The sequence below is a fragment of the Myotis brandtii genome, unplaced genomic scaffold (genome assembly GCF_000412655.1).
Source record: "Myotis brandtii unplaced genomic scaffold, ASM41265v1 scaffold29, whole genome shotgun sequence".
Lineage (NCBI taxonomy): Eukaryota > Metazoa > Chordata > Mammalia > Chiroptera > Vespertilionidae > Myotis > Myotis brandtii.
This window is the reverse complement of record NW_005361075.1, coordinates 339031-360634: the sequence shown is the minus strand read 5'-3', so window position 1 is coordinate 360634 and position 21604 is coordinate 339031. Positions and strand designations below refer to the sequence as shown.

General features: G+C 40.3%; 2 protein-coding genes across 8 annotated transcripts in view; one reads left to right on the top strand and one right to left on the bottom strand.

Annotated features, from left to right (window-relative positions):
* Positions 1-17074, bottom strand: part of CBX5 (chromobox homolog 5) — a 37528-nt gene extending 20454 nt beyond the window's left edge. Inside the window, exon 1 of one of the 4 annotated variants that reach the window (XM_005869132.2) lies at positions 16899-17074. The gene's annotated coding sequence lies outside the window, so the exon portion shown is untranslated. Of the gene's footprint in view, positions 1-142; positions 163-932; positions 1260-16898 lie in introns of those variants that run through there. The other 3 variants (XM_005869133.2, XM_005869134.2, XM_005869135.2) reach the window with 3 other exon arrangements.
* A 525-nt stretch (positions 17075-17599) lies between these two features.
* The window catches only part of HNRNPA1 (heterogeneous nuclear ribonucleoprotein A1), a 9106-nt gene continuing 5101 nt past the window's right edge, over positions 17600-21604 (top strand). Inside the window, exons 1-11 of one of the 4 annotated variants that reach the window (XM_005869129.2) lie at positions 17601-17710; positions 18264-18380; positions 18681-18827; positions 18953-19163; positions 19257-19349; positions 19434-19526; positions 19810-19884; positions 20101-20259; positions 20816-20971; positions 21201-21266; positions 21503-21598. In XM_005869129.2, the coding sequence (XP_005869191.1) occupies positions 17696-17710; positions 18264-18380; positions 18681-18827; positions 18953-19163; positions 19257-19349; positions 19434-19526; positions 19810-19884; positions 20101-20259; positions 20816-20971; positions 21201-21256 (1122 nt within the window). In that variant the 5' untranslated portion in view covers positions 17601-17695 and the 3' untranslated portion in view covers positions 21257-21266; positions 21503-21598. Of the gene's footprint in view, positions 17711-18263; positions 18381-18680; positions 18828-18952; positions 19164-19256; positions 19350-19433; positions 19527-19809; positions 19885-20100; positions 20260-20815; positions 20972-21200; positions 21268-21502; positions 21599-21604 lie in introns of those variants that run through there. The other 3 variants (XR_001362653.1, XM_005869128.2, XM_014542029.1) reach the window with 3 other exon arrangements.

Sequence of the window (21604 nt, the reverse complement as noted above, 5' to 3'; positions counted from 1 at the left end):
AACACACTTAGCCTCCTTTTTCATTTGGGGATGGGAGGGAGGCAGGGAGGAGAAAAAAAATTTTGTCCTAAAAATCAAAATTAGTCATTGGATTGCTCAGTAATTCTCAACGCTCAACTAATACAAATAGTTAAGGAGGTACCTCGCCTCTTAACTTGAGTTGGCTTCAGGCCAAAGAAAGAGGAGGAGGAAAGAGAAGTCTGGCCCCAGACTCACATCAACATGAAGCCTCAAAACACAGAGGAACCATTCATTGGCCCAAGGAAAGCTGAAGGCAACACAAATGGAAATTGAGTTAAGCTCAGAAATATGCACAACCAGGGGGTACTCAACAGAGAATCTAGTTTTTTTAAATTCCCACGTTGTTACCATAATCATTTTTAAGAATACTTCTTTAACCATGTTAAATGGTGCCTACAGTCTGGATTATAAATTAGCAGGAATTGTTTTCTTAGCTGAACTCCATATTTATCTTTAAAGATTTGTTTCAGCAATCTCTATAAAAATATTTCCATCTTGACCAGACCATTCCCAGAATTAGGGAAGGTCACTACTAATCTCAGAATTTTGTTCAGGTCAAGTAGCATAAAAAGTTGTATTTAATTTACTTCAAATAGCAAAATTTAAGGAATTATTCCAAGAGTAAATAGTTGGACACCGTATCTTCAGAACTTGCTAGCAATAGGTCTGCCCACCAAAAAAACTGTCTGTACCCATTACTGCCCTGTAATAAAACTAAGCTTTCATTAAAATACTTTATTTGGAAGAGGAGGTGGACGGGAGAATGTAAGTATGGGGCTTCAGAATAATTTTTCAGCTTCAAGAAAAAAAATATCTGATTTGATTTATTTAAAATTAAAATAGCCTCCGACCTCACCAGAGACAGGAAATGTCATATTCCAGGGAGAGCACCCCACCCCACCCCCACTCACCTTGGAATTTCCGGGAGCTGAGCAGTTTAGTTCAGAGCGCTGGGGTTAAAACCAGCCCTGGGTTAGATGCATGCAGTTAAGCATTGTGGCCATGGCCTCCCCAGCCTCACGAGGAAAAACAAGGATTTACATGTGTTCTTCAGTTTGAGGGAGAAAAGGGGAAAATCTCCCTTTACAAATTCATGCAGAAGGGGCTCCCCAAAGGGAGCAGATGAAGGGGGGTTCTCTCCTTTACCTACCGGATCGCCCCACTTCTTTCTTTCCCTCTGGGCTAACAGGAGGGCCTCCCCTCCCAGATCTGGGGCTTGGCGGGCAGGCAGCTCCCCCGCCCCCACCCAGCTGCCTGGGCGCCACTGCGCAGCTGTCCCAGTCCGTTGCCATGGCAACTGGCAGCAGTACTAGACTAAGAGGGGGAGAGGCAAACTGAAAAGTTAAAAGCCTTAACTTTCCTTTTCAGTGAAGACTAGGCGAAGAAGTTGGAAGGTACCTACCTTGGCCTCAAGAGCTCAAGGGAATTGGTTCTTGGGTTTTAAATCCAAAACTTGTGCTTATTCCTAAAACCACTGGAAATTAATCAATAGCATTTTAAGATCATCCAACAGGATTATAGCTCAACTGGAAGGGGGGAGGGAAAGGCTAGGTTCCTCTACAACAGAATCAGTGCAAACCACCCATCCCCTAATCCAGCCCACCAGAAGCACTTTACACAGGGCCTCTTCTACCATCTGTCACTGAACAGTTAATTAAAATGGCTTGGAGAGTATTTGGGATACGATATAACTGTCCTTCTTTAAGAGATTACCAGATACAGAAACAGAACCCAGAGCCTTGAAGCACTACCGAAGAACTTTTCAACTGAAATTATAGATAGAAAAAAAAAAATACTTAATCCTTTTAAAAAAGCATGGGGGGGGGGGGAGACAAACAAATAAAAAACAAAAAGAAAAAGTGTAGGGGAGAGCAGTCCAACCCCAACCATTACTGTTAAAACGGCTTCTCACTAGTTGTTCTCATAATGTTATATAGAAAATTTTAAAATAATTACTACCCATCCAAATATATATAACTAAAAATTATATAGATATCAATAGTCCCTATACTTGAGAAAAGAAGGACTGAGACAAAGAAAAAATACCTAGAAACCTGCAGTCCCATAAATTTGCATTTCTCCTGGTCCTAAAGCACATTTTAGAGAGCTCCAAAACCCTGCTCTGCTTTATAGATACTTGTCTTTAGAGCTAGAAGTGGCTGCCGTAGGCCAGTGATAAAAAAGGGACAATAAAAAAAAATCAACCTGAGGAAAAAGCAGAGAATGGTGATTATTTTGGTTATCAAACAGAAGAAATTATAGGGTATGGCAGCAAAGCACACAAGTTTTCAACTACAGATTTTCTCAACTTTGAATGAATCCATCATGATATCTGAGTAAAAGTTGCTTTTTTTTAACTTTTCCTAACTTTAACTTCGCAGCTAAGGGATGAGAAGAAAAATATTCCAAGATGTTCTAAATTAAAATTACAGCAACCAGAGTGAGAGAAAGAGAACAATAGTCTGGTAATAGCTGTGGACCAAGTCTGAGAAAAAACTTCTCACATTTCCTATGTATCCGTTGGAATTTAGTATTAATTTCCAGGTGGCTATTTCTGTGATTATCCAAAAGGGAAAAGCCAGGTGCAACAGAATCCCAGGAGACTTCGCATCTTATTTACACATGAATTTTCCAATCTACTGCCCACAGCTAATCACAAGAGGAGACGACATTTCTTCCTTAAGGACTCTACTTGTGCCATCCCAGAACCGGTCCTGTTTCACCTTCTCCCTTCCCCTTTGTCTAAAACTAACGTAAATCCTCAGAACAATTACATCTTTCTCCTCCCTGGTGTATAAACACGCTTGCAAAACTCTAGGACAACAGGCATGTTGTCTCTCCTACCTAGCCATGCTTCTGGTGGTTTAGACACCAGGCCAAGACCAGTCTTTTTTTTTTTTTTTTTGCTAGCAATGGCATGATAAACCCATTAAAAAAAAAAAGACTTGCTTTAGTGGAAACTAAATTTTTTTTTTGTTTAACTGGTATATGAAAATAATGCCAAGGAATTAGATCAGTGTTCTGATTCTGTGATTAACTTGCCAAGTGTGATCTTGAGTAAATAAATTTTCAATCTAATCCCAGAATCACTAAAATGGGCCAAATAAATCCCCACCACCTACCTCCTAGGGAAAGAGTGAGTTTATGTTGAAACCAAAGAGCTGTTCAGTCCCCTAAAGAGGAGCTTTTGTAAAAATATTATAGGGCCGAATACAACAGCAGCAGGAAATATGACCTTCCAAATTCCTAAGCCATTAAACCATATCACATATGCAGTAACTCCTGCAGCTCAACATGTTAGACAGCAAGAAAGGAGGAACAGTGTCCCTGTTAATTAGGCAATGGTAAACTAATAAACCTTCAGAGAATAGATAGGTATGTTCTCTCTCAAGGGTAAAATACTTATTCTTATGCTTTAAAACTCAAAAAAGCAAAGGAGATGGCAGAATGAAAAGACTAAACAGTAATTCTGTGAAGGGATAAAGGACAGGAAAGAAGATTAACACTTTAGCAACACTATCCTTTCAGGGGAAAAACAAGTGAATTCAAGGAGGAAAGGGACAAAAATATTCTGGAGTCCACCCTTCTCGCTAAAATAGCAAGGACTAAAGAGCCAGATCAATTTCCTCCTTCCCACTCTTAAGACCTGCCTAAAGGGCACACTGCTGAAGTCCCTTATTCTTTGGGAAATGGGTTTTGTAACAGCTGACAAATCAAATTGGGCCTGATGCCAGGAGTCAGAGTCCAACCATAATATTCTGTAAAGAATGGCATGCAATTGTCTTGTAAATCTCCTGGACAGTCACAGATCAGAAGCTGGCAAGGATGACGACATAGTTCTGATGGAATGTGTCTTATCTTAACCTTGAAGTTACAGATCTGCTCAGGAGCAGCAGTAAGAAATGAGAAATGCACCCTGACATCGGAGGGGACATAATTCTCCTTTAGACAGTGCGACCCAGTGTATTAGGGTCAAATGAAACACAAAGCCAGACAGACAATTTAAGGGCTAGAGCCTGGACCAGATAAAGCATCAGGACTGGTGGTTCAAGCTGAGCTTGGGAGGAGGGAGCGTTCCAGTATGAGAAATGAGACATGGCTGGCAGGATGATGGAGTGATTATGGTAGAACCCCAATACTATGCAGGAGGAAGAGAGGATAAGCCTCTGAATGCAACCTTATCCTTGTGGAAATCTCCATGGGAAGGGGTGAATAGCTTCTCAAATTTCTAGTCTTTCAGGCATAACAGTTCTCACAGACCCTTTCTTGAATATACGCAGAACTCTCTGTTAAAGATATCAACATCTATAGACAGACTCCGGCAACTTAACTGCCCATAAGGATACAAGAAAAGAGCAGGCCCCAACAACCCTTTATATCAATGATACAAGGCAAATTCACCTTACAGGCCTCTCGGTGTCAGGGAAAAGACACCTAAACCAGGATCTAGTGAGAGTCAGCCTTGGAAAAACATCAAAGAGCACTAAAGTCAGGCACAGTCAGAATCCACATTCCAAGTTGATAACAGAAGACATTTTTAACAGATGAATCTTCCAGGGGAAAAAAAGGGGGCACGCGGGGTGGGGAGTGAGGAAGTGAGGCAGAAAGAGAGGAACCAAAAAACCCCACACATTACCAGGATAAAAGAAAAAATGTGTTAAAGCTGCCAACCCCCAGAAATTAAAGAGGAAAGCTAGGGAAATCCAGAACAGATAATGGTTAACATTTGCATTAACCAATCAATCCTGAAACCACAGAACCACCCACATTGGGTCTCTGATATGGGTCTGCTCTGTATAATTCAGGCTCTCCTCTAGTCCCTCTTCAACACTACCTGTTTTTTAGCGGCTTTTCTTAGAGCTTGGTGTAGCAAATTTTATTTTCATCATTACTTACAAGCAAAGGAATATATATATATATACATATGTATATAGGCTTTTTGTGTATATTTAAAAAGTTATGAAAAATCACTGGTGCCCTTGCCGGTTGGGCTCAGTGGATACAGCATCGGCCTGCGGACTGAAGGGTCCCAGGTTCGATTCTGGTCAAGTGCACATGCCTGGGTTGTAGGCTCAATGCCCAGTAGGGGGTATGCAGGAGGCAGCTGATCAGTGATTCTCTCTCATTGATGTTTCTCTCTCTCTGTCTCTCTCCCTCTCCCTTCCTCTCTGAAATCAAAAAAATATATATATATATTTTAAAAATTAGAAGAAGAAAAAGAAAAAGCACTGGTAAGTTGCCTCACTGAACTACTCACTTAACTATTTGATGGTGGTAGTCAGATCAAATGTTAAAATGTATAATCATTGAGCTCTCTCTCTTCATTTTAGAGTTTCAATATAAATTCTGTAAGTCTAATAAGGCAAAATCCTCCAGAAAAAAAAAAAAGCCATTCTAAAGAGTAGAGTAGGTTGAGGGCATATACAAAGCTCCCTCTCATATGTACTAATTAAATATGCCACTGATGGGTGACTTTACTAGGCCCAGCCTTAAGAAATTCCCATTTCCCCTCTAAGGCCCTTGGGGAAGACTAGTGGCCTAGGTAAAGATTATATTGTCAGCTACAACTTGTCTTCAAAGCGTCCTCTATCCAGTCTTATTGTGACAAAACAGATGAAAAGAAACCAAATTTATAAAACTATTTTAATCGGGTCATGTTCTTTGCTCTTTAGGACCTATAAGTACAAGTGGTTTTAGGTTTGTAACACATACTGCATAAAACTAAAATACCCTCTATAAAGATGTTTCCTTCCACTAGATTTATGATTTCCAAAGTATCAGCTATGTGGCATTTTGACAAAAACACAGCATATAGATGCACATTACAGCTGTCCTGGTGATCTCAGATTTTGTTAAATGGGCTGATAACTACCATTCCACCTCCACCAAAAGCCCGTGAGTTCCCAATTCAAAAGGAGTTAAAAGCTTTTTAAGAGACTGGATTAGAAAAGAGTTGAGAAAAGATTAACTGTCGTCATTAACACCCCTATCATTAACAAGTCACATATAGACAACACAAACTTTATTAATAGAGAGTGTAGGAGGAAATGTTCTCCCTTTGGCTAGCACAGGTCCAGTTTGCGATCCTTTAAAATCAGGCCAAGGCACTGCTTCAACAAGTCACAGAATGATTCTGAGGCCAAGCATTCTGCTTGTTGATTATCCAAGCATCGTGTTCCACTGAGTAAGGGAATAAAGGGCCTTTTTCTTTCAGATTAAAACATATACATCACAAATGGAGATAAAGACTGCTTATAAATTCTATTTGGCTGCCCTGTCCTCCAAAATCTGAGTACCATTAAAAAATATAAATGAGTATGTACTACAGCAATGTCAAAACTGTTTGAGTTGTAAGTTTGGTTCACTGGTATATTTAGCAGTAGCACACAAATTCTTGATATCTCATTATCAGATCACATTCCCACAAAATAAAAATTTTATATGGGATTTGTTTCTTTCCTTTATTAAAATCTACTGAATTTCTTCTCTCAAATGTCAATCTTTGTTAAATTCAGTTAGGGTGCACTTAAACCATCACAAAGCAAGAGGTTAGATACCAAGATTTATGAGAAGGTAGAATTCAGCAGCACTATGGGCAAATGTCTTCCAGATGGTACTTTCCAACAACTCTATCCTTGGAATATACTGAACTCATCTCAAAGCACTATGGCCTCAGGTGGGTGTTAAATCTCACACCTACCCTCTCTTAATTAAATGTGATGATGCATGAACTAGATCCTGTTATCTTTTGTAAAGAACCTGGAGATTTCATCATAAACAAGTCTTAAGAAAAATGAGTAATAGCCATGTTTGAGTACATTACCATGAATCTTATAGCAGAACATGTTCACAAAATATGGAAGGGTTAAAAGAGAACTAAAAAGTCCACCCCCAAATAAAATTATGGTCATAAAGCATTTTTCAAACAGCCATAAAATTAAGGCTTGGTACTTACCGCTCTCATTTGTATAGATTTTAGAATTCAGCAGCTTAAGGGTAAAAAGGCCCTTTCAGGTCATTTTAAACAAATCCTCATTTTAAGGAAGAGTTTCTACTATGTCAGACAATTTATATTCTCTCATAATCTAAGTTTAGTGGAGACATTTAAGAGATATAAAAATTAATTTGTATAACCATAACTAAAATTTCTAAAATACCTCTATTTTAACTGTTGAGATGGTATTAGAATTTAAATCAATATGCTAAAATCTGATTAATACATGCTAACAAAAAAGGGAGGTTTCATATAATTGGAATAAGAAAGGTATCTCAGACTATAAAATTTCAGGGAGTAAAAGAGAGCATTCATTCAACATATGGGATAATTTTGTGCTTTGCCGTTACCTTGGTATATTTGCAACGTGAATTATATTGAAGTCATAGCCTACTATTTAGATAAATAAAATCAAGCCAGTATTGAACTTTTCCCCATCCCATACAATAGAATCCTTGGCAGCTCCTTGGCCATCTATTATGATCTTGACCAATTTCTCTCTGTGGCAATTTAAAAGCTATAAAAAAAATACATAATGGGTGATGACAGGAGAAACAAACCCACACCAGAAATTATTGAACCTTGTAGGTCTTTGCAAGTATCTATATTGACATTTAAGTATGAGTTACTATGCCACAATATCATAAAAGTGTGCTCTACACCTCAGATATATTGATAGTTAAATGCAAAGGCAGGCCACCATCAGATAAACGACTACAGGGATGGCCAATCTCAGACCACCCAGCTCTTCCACCGAGTATTCTGATGTGTTACTTAAGACAAATAAGATGTTCCTAACTCTCTTTTTGTCCAGCTTCCAACTACAATCCTGACTCAAATCCTAAAGGGATGATTAACATAGTAATTCTGATCCTTGCTCTAAAATTGTTTGCTTGGTTATGGGATATTTATTGAGGGCTTATTAAGAGTCTAGCCCAGTCTTCAACTCAATGGCTGAGGATTCTAATAGTTTACCCTTGGTTAAGTCAGTGGTTAGCCCTGTCTCCAAAGGTTGTTATAAAAAAACTACTAAAGAGGTAACTTGTCAACAATGGTAAGATTAGAGGTAGGGCCCTGGCTGGTGTGCTCACTTGATTGAAAGTCATCCTGTGCACCAAAGTCGCCTGCTTGACTCTGGGTCAGTCTGTATGTATCTTTCTCTCTCTCCCTTTCCTTTCTTCTCTCTCTAAAATCAATAAAAACATATTTTTTTAAATATCAGGACTAGGAATAAGATGTGGGTCCTATTCCAACTAAATCACTGAAAGGTTGAACTGAACAGTTCGCTTAACCTTAAGGATATTAGTTATTTGCTCTACTTATCTCATAGGTCTGCTTTGTGAGAAAAATAAAACTAGAAAACACTTCAAAAATGTAAAGTGAAAGAATTTAAATGTCTGATAACAGATGAAGTTAAAAATAACAAATGCTTTGGTAAGTGTTCCCTCCTCTTACATTTTCCTGAAGACATTGTGTAGAATTGATATTTCTTCCGTGTCTCTTAAAATTCACCAGTAAAGCCATCTGGACCTGGACTTTTCTCTGTGGGAAGGTGTTTAACTACAAATTCTATAGGGCTAGTGAAGTTCTGTATTCTGCAGTAAGCTTTAGTAGTTTGTCTTTCAAGGAGGTGATTCATTTCATCTCAGACACTGAATGTACTGACATAGTTTTTCATAATATTCCCTTACTGTTTTAATGTCTGAAGGATCAGTAATGATATGTCTTCCCTTATTCCTGATACTAGTAATTTGTATTTTTTTTTTTCCTAATCAGACTGGGTTTATTAACTTTATTGACCTTCTCAAAATACCCACTTTCTCTACTGTTTTTGTTTTATACTTCAATTCCTTACTGCTTCCTTTGGGTTTAATTTGCTCTTCTTTTTCTAGGTTCTTAAGACGGAAAAATAGGTCACTAACTGTAGACCTTTCTTCCTTTTTTTTTTTTTTTAATCCTCACCTAAAGATATTTTTCTATTGATTTTTAGAGAGAGTGGAAGAGAGAGGGAAAGACAGAAACATCAATGAGAGAGAAACACATCGATTGGTTGCCTCCTGCCTACACCCTGACGAGGGCCTGAGTCAGGGAAGAGCCTACAACAGAGGTACTTGCCCTTGACCGGAATCGAACCCAAGACCCTTCAGTCCACAGGCTGAGGCTCTATCCACTGAGCCAAACCGGCTCGGTTGACCTTTTTGCTTTAATTGAAGCACTTAATACTATAAATTTCTAAGCACTGTCTTAGTTACATCTCACAAATTTTGATATGTCATGTTATCGTTTTTATTCAGTTCAAAATATATTCTAGTTTTCTCTGTAATCTCTTCTTTGACCCATGGGTTACTTAGAAGTATGTAATTGCAGATATACATATTTCAGTTCTATTGTTTTTTCTTTCATACTAGAGGCCCAGTACACGGATTCGTGCACTGGTGGGGTCCCTTGGCCTGGCTGCAGGGATCGAGCCGAACCCTGCTCTCCAACATCCCCCGAGGGATCCCGGATTGCGAGAGAGGGTGCAGGCCAGGCCGAGGGACCCTATGGGTGCACAGTCGAGGCTGGGGAGGAACCCCAGGAGGGCTCCAGGGTGTGTCTGGCCCATCTCACCCAGTCCCGATCAGCGGGACCCCAGCAGCAAGCTAACCTACGGGTCAGAGCATCTGCCCCCTAGTGGTCAGTGCGCATCATAGTGACTGGTCAAACAGTCAGACACTTAGCATATTAGGCTTTTATTATATAGGATATTTTGAAGCTTTATTATTAGTTGTGCAAAATTTAGGATTGCCGTGTCCTCTTGATGAATTGATCCTTTTATTATCTAACCTAGTGTTAGCTATGTCCCTTACTTACCTCATGCTGCTATGGAAAAAGAACAAGAAAACACTTTGGAAAATATACAGGAAACAGAAGGTAAAACGTTTGATGATAGAGGAAGTTAAAAATAACTTTAATGAATTTTCTGAACTATCTGTAAGTTTTATCTATGCTTGTCTCCAACTACTCATATAAATAAGGTTTGCTTATGTTTTATCAGATCCTTTGATATAATTTATTGCTGTAAAGTACTGAACAAATTAGCAGTATATTACACTCCACATCTCCATCTGAGGTGAGTCTTACTGATTTACTCCATGTGCCCTGATGAGAAACAAGGCACATGAAGTTCAAGTATTTGCCTCAGAAACCAAACTTAAGACAGAGTTCCCAACCTGTTGGTTGACCTCTTTAGCACAGGGCATTTTATTCCAACATAATTAAATTATGCCTGCTAGCTCAGATATAAATTTGCTTTATTCTAAGAAATGTAGATTATAATCAGAAAAATACTTGAATTTGGTTCCTCCTCTCCATGAAGAAATAGATGAATGTGTTATAAAACTTGATCTTGAAATAGTGCTTTCAGCAAATAATTCCATGATTTCTAGTGTCCTTCCTAGCAATGAAGCACAATGCAACAGGAACTGAGTGAGTTTGAAGAATCAGACTACATTTGAAAAATTCTAAAACTAGGCCCATGACCTAGTTTCAGGTAGAAAAATCTGTCAGTGTTTAATTTTGACAAACTACTCTTACTAGAAAGGAAATCCAGACTACAAAGTCCACAGCCCAGCTAGTCCACTATTCTTTTTAGAAAATCACACACAATTAACAAGTACAGGTTTGTTGCCCTGTGTTAATAATACCCCAGGGAGTTGACAACCAGCCAACAACTCAATCTTATGTCTCTCAAATCCTAGGCAAGACCACACCACCAAACTACATTGACCCAAAATATTAGATGAGTTTTTTATTTAAAATTATTGACTTCAAAAACAAACTCCTGGACATTTTAGGAGTCACTTCATGGAAGTGTTAGGTCTAGAAGGTTATTAGCTATCACCTACCCAAATTCTTCCATCCTATATAATAAAAGCATAATATGCTAATTAGACCAGACGTCCTTCTAGACATCCTTCGGGACGAAGCTGAGGCAGAGGCGACCACCATGGTGGCAGGGGCCGAGCCCCTTGCAAGAATTTCGTGCATCAGGCCTCTAGTATAAGATAAAGACACTAAGGACAAAAGAGGACAAATGGCTCACCCAAGGTTACTATATCAATACTTAATGGCAGAAATAAGAACCCAGGTTTCCTGAGCCGTTTTCCCCATTTGCCTCTCTCATTTGCTTTAAAGTAACCTTTTCTTTCTTGAATTAGCTAAAATTTATCTGGATAGGAGTTAGAGACCCAGAGTGTACTGATCTGAATGACTCCAAAAAAAAGATATCCATGTCCTAATCCCTAGAACCTGTGAATATTATCTTATATGTGATTAAAAGATGGGAAAGGAGAATTTCTCTTGGATTATACAGGTGGGCCTTAAATGCAGTCACATGTATCCATGTAAAAGAGGCAGAAGAAAATGGTAAGACAGAGCAAAGAGAGATGAGACCACAGGCTGAGGCTGAAAATCACCAGAAGCTGAAAAAGGAAAGAAGGGACTCTCCCCTAGAGCCTCCACAGGGGCTCAACACTTAATTACAGATTTCTGGCCTGCAGAATAAGTTCCTGTTATTTGAAGCCACTAAGTGTGTGGTAATTTGTTACAGCAGCCACAAGAAACTAACACCCAGGGAGACAAAAAAAAAAAAAAAAGGAAAGAAAGAAAGAAATGAAATGAAATTAAAACAGGGGAAATAAAAACTTTAAAATCATAAACTGAATATATATAAAACCAATTACTGATACAAAAAAGAAATGTGCTTCAAGTGACCCAAAGATTGCCTAAAACCTCTAATCCCTCATTTCAAAGGGTAAATTGAGGCAATCACAGGATGCAATTTACCCAAAAATTTTGGCAGAATCTGAGTAGACAAAACCAGAAAGGTTTAGTATTTACACAGCTGCTAAGAAAAACAGTGTAGGCTTCCCCCCAACATGCTAGCTGGTAGAGCTCCTGGACAGACTAAACATAGGCAACAGTTGTCACTGCGGGTGTTCTGCCAACAGAAGTGTAAAGTTGTCATCAGAAATGAATATGTGGCTTCAAGTGGCTTACAGAAATCCAACAAATCTGCATCTTGGACTCTGCACAAGCCAAATCTTCTCAGGATGACCTGGACTCCTTCCCATTAGTACAATGATCAGCTAAAGCCATCCTCTATAAGGAGCGAAGGAAAATCAAAATTTACATCAGGAGAAAAAGATAATAGCCCAGAGTCCAAGTTCAGGAATAACAATATGTAAATAGCAGCCATAGTGACTGAGTCAGTTACAAGTGATATTTCACACTATAATTTATTACTTTCTAAAATCACAGCACAGCTTTAGGCCCAATTTCAGATAAGGTGAATGGAAATAAAAATAGAGCAAGTAAAAGAACAAAAAAGGAAAGAAATGCCTTACCAGGGGTTGTTAACCCGTGGTCGGCAAACTGCAGCTCGAGAGCCACATGTGGCTCTTTGGCCCCTTGAGTGTGGCTCTTCCTAAGCCTTAGGAGTACCCTAATTAAGTTAATAACAATGTACCTACCTATATAGTTTAAGTTTAAAAAATTTGGCTCTCAAAAGAAATTTCAATCGTTGTACTGTTGATATTTGGCTCTGTTGACTAATGAGTTTGCCGACCACGGGCAATAAGATAAATAAATCATGCTATGTGTTTAAATAAAATACTGTACCTCAATAAAGGCAAAGAGTACTTGTCTTCCTCAGAAGTCTTTGTATTCTGGACTCCAAAGGCAAGAAAAAAAGCTCTGGCTGGATAGCTTAAATTGGTTAGAGCAGTGGTTCACCTTTTTTTTGGTCATGCCCCACCTAAGCAACTCTAAAATCCTGAGCCCCCCCCACCCCGTGCCATATAATTCGTATTATTCAAAAAGTGAGCTCCTATTCACGTGGAGGAAGCCTAAAAGGTCATTAACTTGGTCTAAACAAGCTTCCAAAGAACATGGCATCCATGAAAGAGAAAAATAAAAGAACAAAAGGACAGTTGTATTGAGGAAGAAATCACTAAGAAATTGTTTAAAAAAAATAATAATATGAAGTGATATGAAAAAATAGCAAATAAAGTTTCAAAACATAACAGAAATGCATAAATAGGTCACAATATATACTTATATACTGTATATGAAGCCCCTAGAACCACAAGAAATGCACAAATTTCACTGTTAATAACTCATTCTCGAACTGCCCCCCTTAAAAAACAAATTGCCCCCCTGTGGGGCGTGTGCCCCACATTGGGAACCACTGGGTGAGAGCATCCTCCCCATATGCCAATGCTGCGGGTTTGATCTCTGCTCAGGGCAAATACAAGCATCAACTGATAAATGCATAAATAAGGGGAAAAACAACTAGATTTTCTTCTCTCTCCCTAAAATACATAAATAAATAAATAAATAAATAAATAAATAAATAAATAACTTTTGAAGGCAAGGGAAAAATAAAAGGCCTAACACTGGAATTTTCAATGTGATACTCTCAGAACATCAATGAAAAATTACGCACTGCCCTAGCCGGTTTGGCTCAGTGGATAGAGTGTCGGCCTGCGGACTGAAGGGTCCCAGGTTAGATTCCGGTCAAGGGCACATGCCCAGGTTGCATGCAGGAAGCAGCTGATCAATGATTCTCTCTCATCACTGATGTTTCTCTCTCTCCCTTTCTCTCTTAAATCAATAAAAATAAATAACATAAAATTATTTTTAAAAATTACCCACTAAAATTTCCCCATCAGAGAAATGTTCATCAGACCTAGTAACTATGACACTGTAAGAGAATTCTTAATAAGACAAGCAATTTTTACTTGCACACCACAGTAAACCAAAAACTCCTATTCGAATCCTGAAATCTTTCAAATTAAAATATATAAGAAGCATCAAATAAGGGTTCACTGATTATTTTGTTTATAAATCTAAGTAACTTGGGCTAGAGATGGGAGGAATTCACTCAGAGAGTAATTTAAGGTGGCATAATTTGGTTACCTATTCTATAGATCAGTTGTTTTTCTTTCTCTAAACTGTAGATCAGTACACAGCTGTGAAATCAGTTCAGTAGAAAATGACCTACCTTTTTAAGAAAATGAAAGTGTACTGTAGATGCAAAAAATATCAGTGTTTGCACTTGTATTTGTACAGTGAAAATTGTTTCATTGTATGCACAGGGTCAGAATAAAATGTGTTTCTTATTGAGGATCAAGGTCAAAAAAGTTTGAAACGGATCCAAAAGAATCCCAGTACAGAGGCTTAACTCACATGAAATGCAAGAAGCATCTAAAGCAAGTCTACCTCCTTAGAAAACATATTTGCCATTACTTTTGGAAGCCAAACATAAGATGCAATCAATGATAAAAAAAAAAAAACTTCATGAAATTTTCCCTTTATCCAATGGAACAATGATCATATCTGAAGAGATAATCATTGGGATTTAGTGATCCATTTACCAAAGGCCACTTCCCAAACACTTCACCCATCTTCTCCCTCAATTTCTAATTGGTAAAAGACTTTGACAAGAAAATCAACTCTAGCATCTGCAATTTTATTTTTTTAATCGCCTAAGGATATGTTTTTATTGATTTGAGAGAGAGAAACATTGATCCTTTGCCTCCCATACACGCCTGGACCAGGGATCAAACCTGCAACCTGGGTATGTGCCCTGACCTAGAATCAACGCCAACCCCTCAGTGCAAGGGAAGGAGGATGCTCAACCAACTGACCTACCCAGACCAGGGCTAGCATTTGTCATTTTAGGTCAATAGTTTTCAACTGGTGGAGATTTTGCTCTAATACCCCCCAAGACATCTGGCAATGTCTGGAGACATTTTGATGGACACAAAAGGGGGTAAGGAGAGGTGAGATGCATTCCTCCTACCAGAAATGTCAACAGTACTGAGGTTGAGAAATCCTGTAGACCAAGATTGTAATCTTTTCAAACCTAAAGAAATCACGGAAAGATATCCTGAACCTATAGTCCTTTAGTTTTTATAAACTAAGCAGCTATATTATTAGCATACCTACAAATAGTTCATAACCGAATATGAAATAGGTTTGTCCTTTTCCAAGTGCCAGAGAACATGGAAATCCCTCCTCTGTTCACTATAAGCTCAACTAAAATTATCTTTTATGTTAGAAAGGTCTCTAATCATAAGGGTACTTCATATGTAGCTAAACCTGTTACAGTATTTAAACATTTTTCCCTTGACCCTAAATAAATCAGTGACTAGAGCAGCATATATTCTGATATAGCCAAAATGTAATGAAAATTTCTATATTTTGCTAAAAATCTTAGAATAAGCAAAATGGGCATTACCAACAGGAGATGGACTACAAGTAAACACTTTGAAGGAAATATAATCAAAAGACAATAATCTAAGTGATGAATGAGTCCTCCTGCCACCAACAACCTAAATATCACCCTCCTCAAGCAGCTTCCTTCTTATCCAAATTCAGACAATCTCAGAGAAGGAGCAAAAAGAGAGGATTAGAAGCTCTTTAATGGTGTAAAGAGACATATGTGGTGGAAAAAGTTCCTCAAAGAAAAAGGCACTGGGAAAGATGAATATTTCTTATAAAGGACTTAGCATGATGCCTAGCAGATACTAAGTACTCAAAAAGTTACTTTTTTATTTATATACTTTAGACCGAGAATGGCCTTAGTTCCTAAGGGGAAAACAGCACTCTCACGGTGAAAGGAAAATGGTGGTGAGAGTACACAATTATGAATGGAAACAAACAATAACAAAAACTTGACTTTTTAGCTTAATCTTTTTTTTTTATTGATTTTTTACAGAGAGGAAGGGAGAGGGATAGAGAGTTAGAAACATCGATGAGAGAGAAACATCGATCAGCTGCCTCCTGCACACCCCCTATTGGGGATGTGCCTGCAACCAAGGTACATGCCCTTACTGGATTCGAACCTGGGACCCTTCAGTCCACAGGCTGACGCTCCATCCACTGAGCCAAACCGGTCAGGGCTTTAGCTTAACCTTAATCACAAATTCTTATAATCCCTGCAAAGATTTAAACATTAGAGATCCAACTTGCCTCGATCCCACTGTATCATGAAGCTTTCCAAAACTTTCTCTGTTTTTACAAATATTGAGTTGCCCGTGGAAATAGGCATCATGTAGATTTTTTTCGGATGCCTTTCCACAATACATAGAGCTTTATCCCATTCATTTTAACACTTCAAGGAAGTCTTCCTAATGGAGCTAGTTCTCAAAGTCAAAAACCTCCCTTGGATGGTGGGAAGTACAGAGAAAATGGCAAACTCAAGGTATCCAGGAGCAAATGCAGTTTCCCTACCAGGGAGGTTTATAGGATGGAGGCCTAAAGGCTTCATTAGAGAAGTCATTGTGGACAAAATACCCACCCCCGACGCGCCATCACAGGCATCGAATACCATTCCTCGCCACCCCAAACCTAAGACCTCTGTCTTTTGGAGCGCTGATTGGACGACCAGCCGAGCGCTCTCCATAGGATGTTTTACTGGCTCCAGATTTGGTCCATCCATTTAACCGCCCGACTCCCTCATTCCCCATTGGAGTCAAACCGCTGCCTCTGGGAGGAGCCCAACCTACCGCGCGCTTCGTGCTCATTGGCTCAGTGAAATGCTGCTCAGGAGGAGAAAACCCGCCTCCCACATTCCGATGGCCCAAGGACCGATCAGTCTGCAGCTAAAGACAGACTCAATTGGTCTATACACATGCCAGTCAAATTCTTCGTGGGCAAAGCTCCACAGAACCTGCGGGGGTAAAACATCCGCCCCTGTCCTTCCATTGGTTGGCCAGACCCACCGCTCCCCCTTCACTAGCCCCCACCTCGCGATCCATTCATTTCACACAATAACGGGCTCAATTGGAGTCGGTTCGAGACCTCCCATCGGTAGGCAAGACTGTCCGCCACTTACCCGGGATCGAGACCGATCTCTCACGCAAATGTCTTCTCTGTTTCTCTGTGATGAGAGCCGGACCACAAGCCACCGCTGCCGCCGTCTTCTGCGCAACGCCAACCGCCCGCCAAAACGGATCCGTCCCTGCGCCTGCGCTACCAATCCTGGGACCAGACCTTTTCTCCGCCCATTACGCCTGCGCAAAACGAGGCACAACTCCCGCCATTACGCAGGCGCTGTAGGTTCGCCACCGTCTCCCGCCCGCCATTTCACGTGTTTTTTGAGCCAGGCGGAACTTCTTAATGCGCCTGCGTGAACTCGCCATTTTACTACACATGCGTTCTGCAGGCGGTTGTTGCAAAAAATAAAATTGTCACATTCTACTTTTTGATACATAGTATTAATCATGCTTTGACAACTGAGTACAATGTAACATTTGCAGCGTAGAAGGTTAGAATGTTATTTAAATACCCTAGGTACATTTAAATATGAATGATTGGTTGGGTAGCCAATCAGACGAGTTAAGAATAATATTACTCAGGAACCAATAGTCTCCGAGGGGTGGGCACTGCGTAGAACGCCCAAACGGGTGACGTTACAGCAATGCGGCACCACAGACCAATAGGAGCAGGAAGCTATGTCAGTTATCCTATCAGAGCTACCAAGGGGCGGAGTCTACCAATGCCGCAAGGGAGGAGGCGGGATAAAAAAGCGAGGCCGAAAGTAGGCTGGCAGATACGCTCCTTAGATCACTCCTTTCTGCTGGTGAACGCCGCGGAGTAAGCATCGTTGGAATTTCCGCTGTTGCAGTAATCATGTCTAAGTCTGAGGTGAGTTAGACGCTCTCTACAACTTAACTTTCTTCCTCGTCCCTTCCTGAAGTTCTATGGGATGCAGTGTGGATGGGCTGCTTGCACCAGCCCATTCGGCAGTTCTTGGGTCGCGCCCAGGGCCTACCCCTCCCGAAGTTCAGGTCGCCATTTTGTCCTCGTCGTGGCCATGAGGCCGTTGTCCTGAAATCCTTAGTTATCAGCCGCTCGTTCCTCCCAGTAAGACTCTTAGACATTACACTGATTTTTTTTTTTTTTTTTTTGCTTTGTCTCAGAGGCGAATTTCTTAAAAGCAGCTGTAATTTCTTACTGGCAATGGATCCCTCCCACCTAGTCCTTTTGTTGCGCGTGCGTCGGGAAGTAGGGACGCATGCGCCCGCGGTTTCCCAGCCCCAACATAAGGTCTCCCCCACGGGGAGAAGCACGTGGCTTGTTGCGACCCGCGGGAACAATATGAGTGCTATCACAGTGCTGTCTAGTTCTGCTTCTCTTACGGGAAAGGTGTTTTGCGTTAAGCGCCCACTTAACGCTTCCCCCCTCTCCCTATTCCTAGTCTCCCAAGGAGCCGGAGCAGCTGCGGAAGCTCTTTATCGGAGGTTTGAGCTTTGAAACAACCGATGAGAGTCTGAGGAGCCATTTTGAGCAATGGGGAACGCTCACGGACTGTGTGGTAAGGCTTGGAAGAGACAAAAGGGCAGTAGAACCTGTCGATTTTCCTGGGCTTGTCTTGCTCTAGTTCCGTCTGAATGCTTGGGAAAATTAACAGGATTACAGTTGCAGATAACTTGGGCGGGAAGGTGTGGGCTTAAGTGATTAAAAGGCTTTTATTCCTAGATTTACACTAGGTGGGTAATGGGAGCTGCAGGGCTTTGTATAAAGGGCCGGTATAAAGTTTCCTGTTACCTTATTCGAGGTGGAAATGTCAGTGGCTTTGGGGATCTTACTGTGTATTAAATGAATTACATCTCAGGTGATGAGAGATCCAAACACCAAGCGCTCCAGGGGCTTTGGGTTTGTCACTTATGCCACTGTGGAGGAGGTGGACGCAGCCATGAACGCGAGGCCACACAAGGTGGACGGAAGAGTGGTGGAACCAAAGAGGGCTGTCTCGAGAGAAGTAAGAGATGCTTTTTCTTTCCCCTTGCAAGTGTGCCGTTAGGTACACTAGGGGTGGCAAGAAACTTCGATCCTAATTTTGGGATAGATCCTGCTCTAACTTAATTGGGGCTTTTTCCCTCTTAGGATTCTCAAAGACCTGGTGCCCACTTAACTGTGAAAAAGATTTTTGTCGGTGGTATTAAAGAAGACACTGAAGAACATCACCTAAGAGATTATTTTGAACAGTATGGGAAAATAGAAGTGATTGAAATCATGACTGACCGGGGCAGTGGCAAAAAGAGAGGCTTTGCTTTTGTAACCTTTGACGACCATGACTCTGTAGACAAGATTGTCAGTAAGTATCAGGTGACATGTTTGCTAAGGGTTCTGAAGTCTGGGTTGTGTTCTAAACCCTGAGATACTGTGTTCTTTTTATCTTCAAATATAGTTCAGAAATACCATACTGTGAACGGCCACAACTGTGAAGTAAGGAAAGCTCTATCTAAGCAAGAGATGGCTAGTGCTTCGTCCAGCCAAAGAGGTGGGTGTTTTTGCTTTTATTAAATAAACCTTAAAGCTCAATTCTAATTTGTGTGGTTCAACACTTAAAACTTTTCTTGTTAAGGTCGAAGTGGTTCTGGAAACTTCGGAGGTGGTCGTGGAGGTGGTTTTGGTGGAAACGACAACTTTGGACGTGGAGGAAACTTCAGTGGTCGAGGTATTGGATTATACTCCACTGTTACCAACTAATAGTAAGCTTGTAATTTAATTTACGTAGATAACTTGTCCTTTATGTAATCTGTGGCAGTATTGTAACAACATTTCCAAAGTTACATTTTATCCAAATGTTGTGACTTCTCACTAACCAGAAGTTAAAGACTCTGGTATGGAAATCATTGTTATAGTGCAGGAACTACTTCCTAGAGTTCATACTTACAAGGCTGGACTTTGTATGCAATTTATATACTTCAAACCTGCTTTAAAATTTTGCTCTCTTACAGGTGGCTTTGGTGGCAGCCGTGGTGGCGGTGGATATGGTGGCAGTGGGGATGGCTATAATGGATTTGGTAATGATGGTAAGTTTTGTTGTTTTAGGAATTAGACAAGTGAAAAGGTTTTTTGGCTGTCTACAGAATAGATGGGTAGAAACTAAAACTTGAGTGCATCTAGTGCATGACAAGCTAAACTCTGACCATAACAGCATGATTCAAGCAGGCTGTTTCCCATTAGCCTTAAACAGATTTTGATTGTTGAATACTTTTGTCTTATTGAGAAGAATTGTATTCTTGTAGGTGGTTATGGAGGAGGCGGCCCTGGTTACTCTGGAGGAAGCAGAGGCTATGGAAGTGGTGGACAGGGTTATGGAAACCAGGGCAGTGGCTATGGCGGGAGTGGCAGCTATGACAGCTATAACAACGGAGGAGGCGGAGGCGGCTTTGGCGGTGGTAGTGGTAGGTATCCAGTGATCCAGGTACTTGGTGCAGTAGCTAGATTAGTCTTGTAGAGTTTATGCCCATGTGGGGATTAGATGCTCTTAAAGGCATTATGTGGTACACTGCATGGTACTTTTTAATGGGCTTGCTATGCTACCTCCCAGCTTTAAGCTGGGGCCGCCTCACTCCCAACTAGTTGAATAAGTGGATAGTGGCGTGTTCAGCTGGAACTAGATTAGCTGTAGTAGGATTTAGTGTTTTAACTTCTTTGGGACCATAGGCACTTAGTTGATGTATCCAGCATGTGTTCGCAGTGCCCCTGGATGGATAAAGGCCTTCAAGGCTAGAGAATATGCTCTATAGTCATGGTGAGTTGGGTACTTCTTTTTTTTTTTTTTAATACTGGATTATTCAACTGAATGCCTTGTCCAGAAAACAGGAAATGCAAAGATAAACGTTGGAGCCATCCGAGTTTGGGAGAAAGAAAGGCAGGCAGGTCGTGCAACCTCGTTTTCCATCCCCCCTACACTCTGAACACTAAATAGATTCAGTACAGCCCTCTTTCCATTCCTAGGAAGCAATTTTGGAGGTGGTGGAAGCTACAATGATTTTGGCAATTACAACAATCAATCTTCAAATTTTGGGCCTATGAAAGGAGGAAACTTTGGAGGCAGAAGTTCTGGCCCTTATGGTGGTGGAGGTCAATACTTTGCCAAACCACGAAACCAAGGTATGGTGCATGTATATCTAGTATTAGAGGGCTAAGTGTATTTCTAACTGGTACTGGTAATAAAAAGCTGACAATTTAAAGCCTTCAAAATACTGAAGTGATTGGTAATTTGCAATCAAATTGAAAATATCATCTGAGCTTAAACTCAGATTTTAACTTTATTGCTTCAAACATAAACGCATTACTATTGATATTTCCAAAAGTTTAAAGGAACAACCCTTATTCTTAGGTGGCTATGGCGGTTCCAGCAGCAGCAGTAGCTATGGCAGTGGCAGAAGGTTTTAATTACTGCCAGGTAAGTAAACATCTTTTTGTATTTTGGCTTAGTTTTCATAATTGATAATGATCCCAGTAACCCTAATGTAGCTAAGCAGTGCAACATAGTTAACATTATAACTTCAGTAAAATTGTGGATATTAAGCTAATAATTCAGATCAGCAAAATTTGTGGGAAACAAAACTTGATATTGGATTGTAGCCTTTAAGTCTTAATATGTTTAGATTAACAACTTTATTCCATATTGTTCAACAGGAAACAAAGCTTAGCAGGAGAGGAGAGCCAGAGAAGTGACAGGGAAGCTACAGGTTACAACAGATTTGTGAACTCAGCCAAGCACAGTGGTGGCAGGGCCTA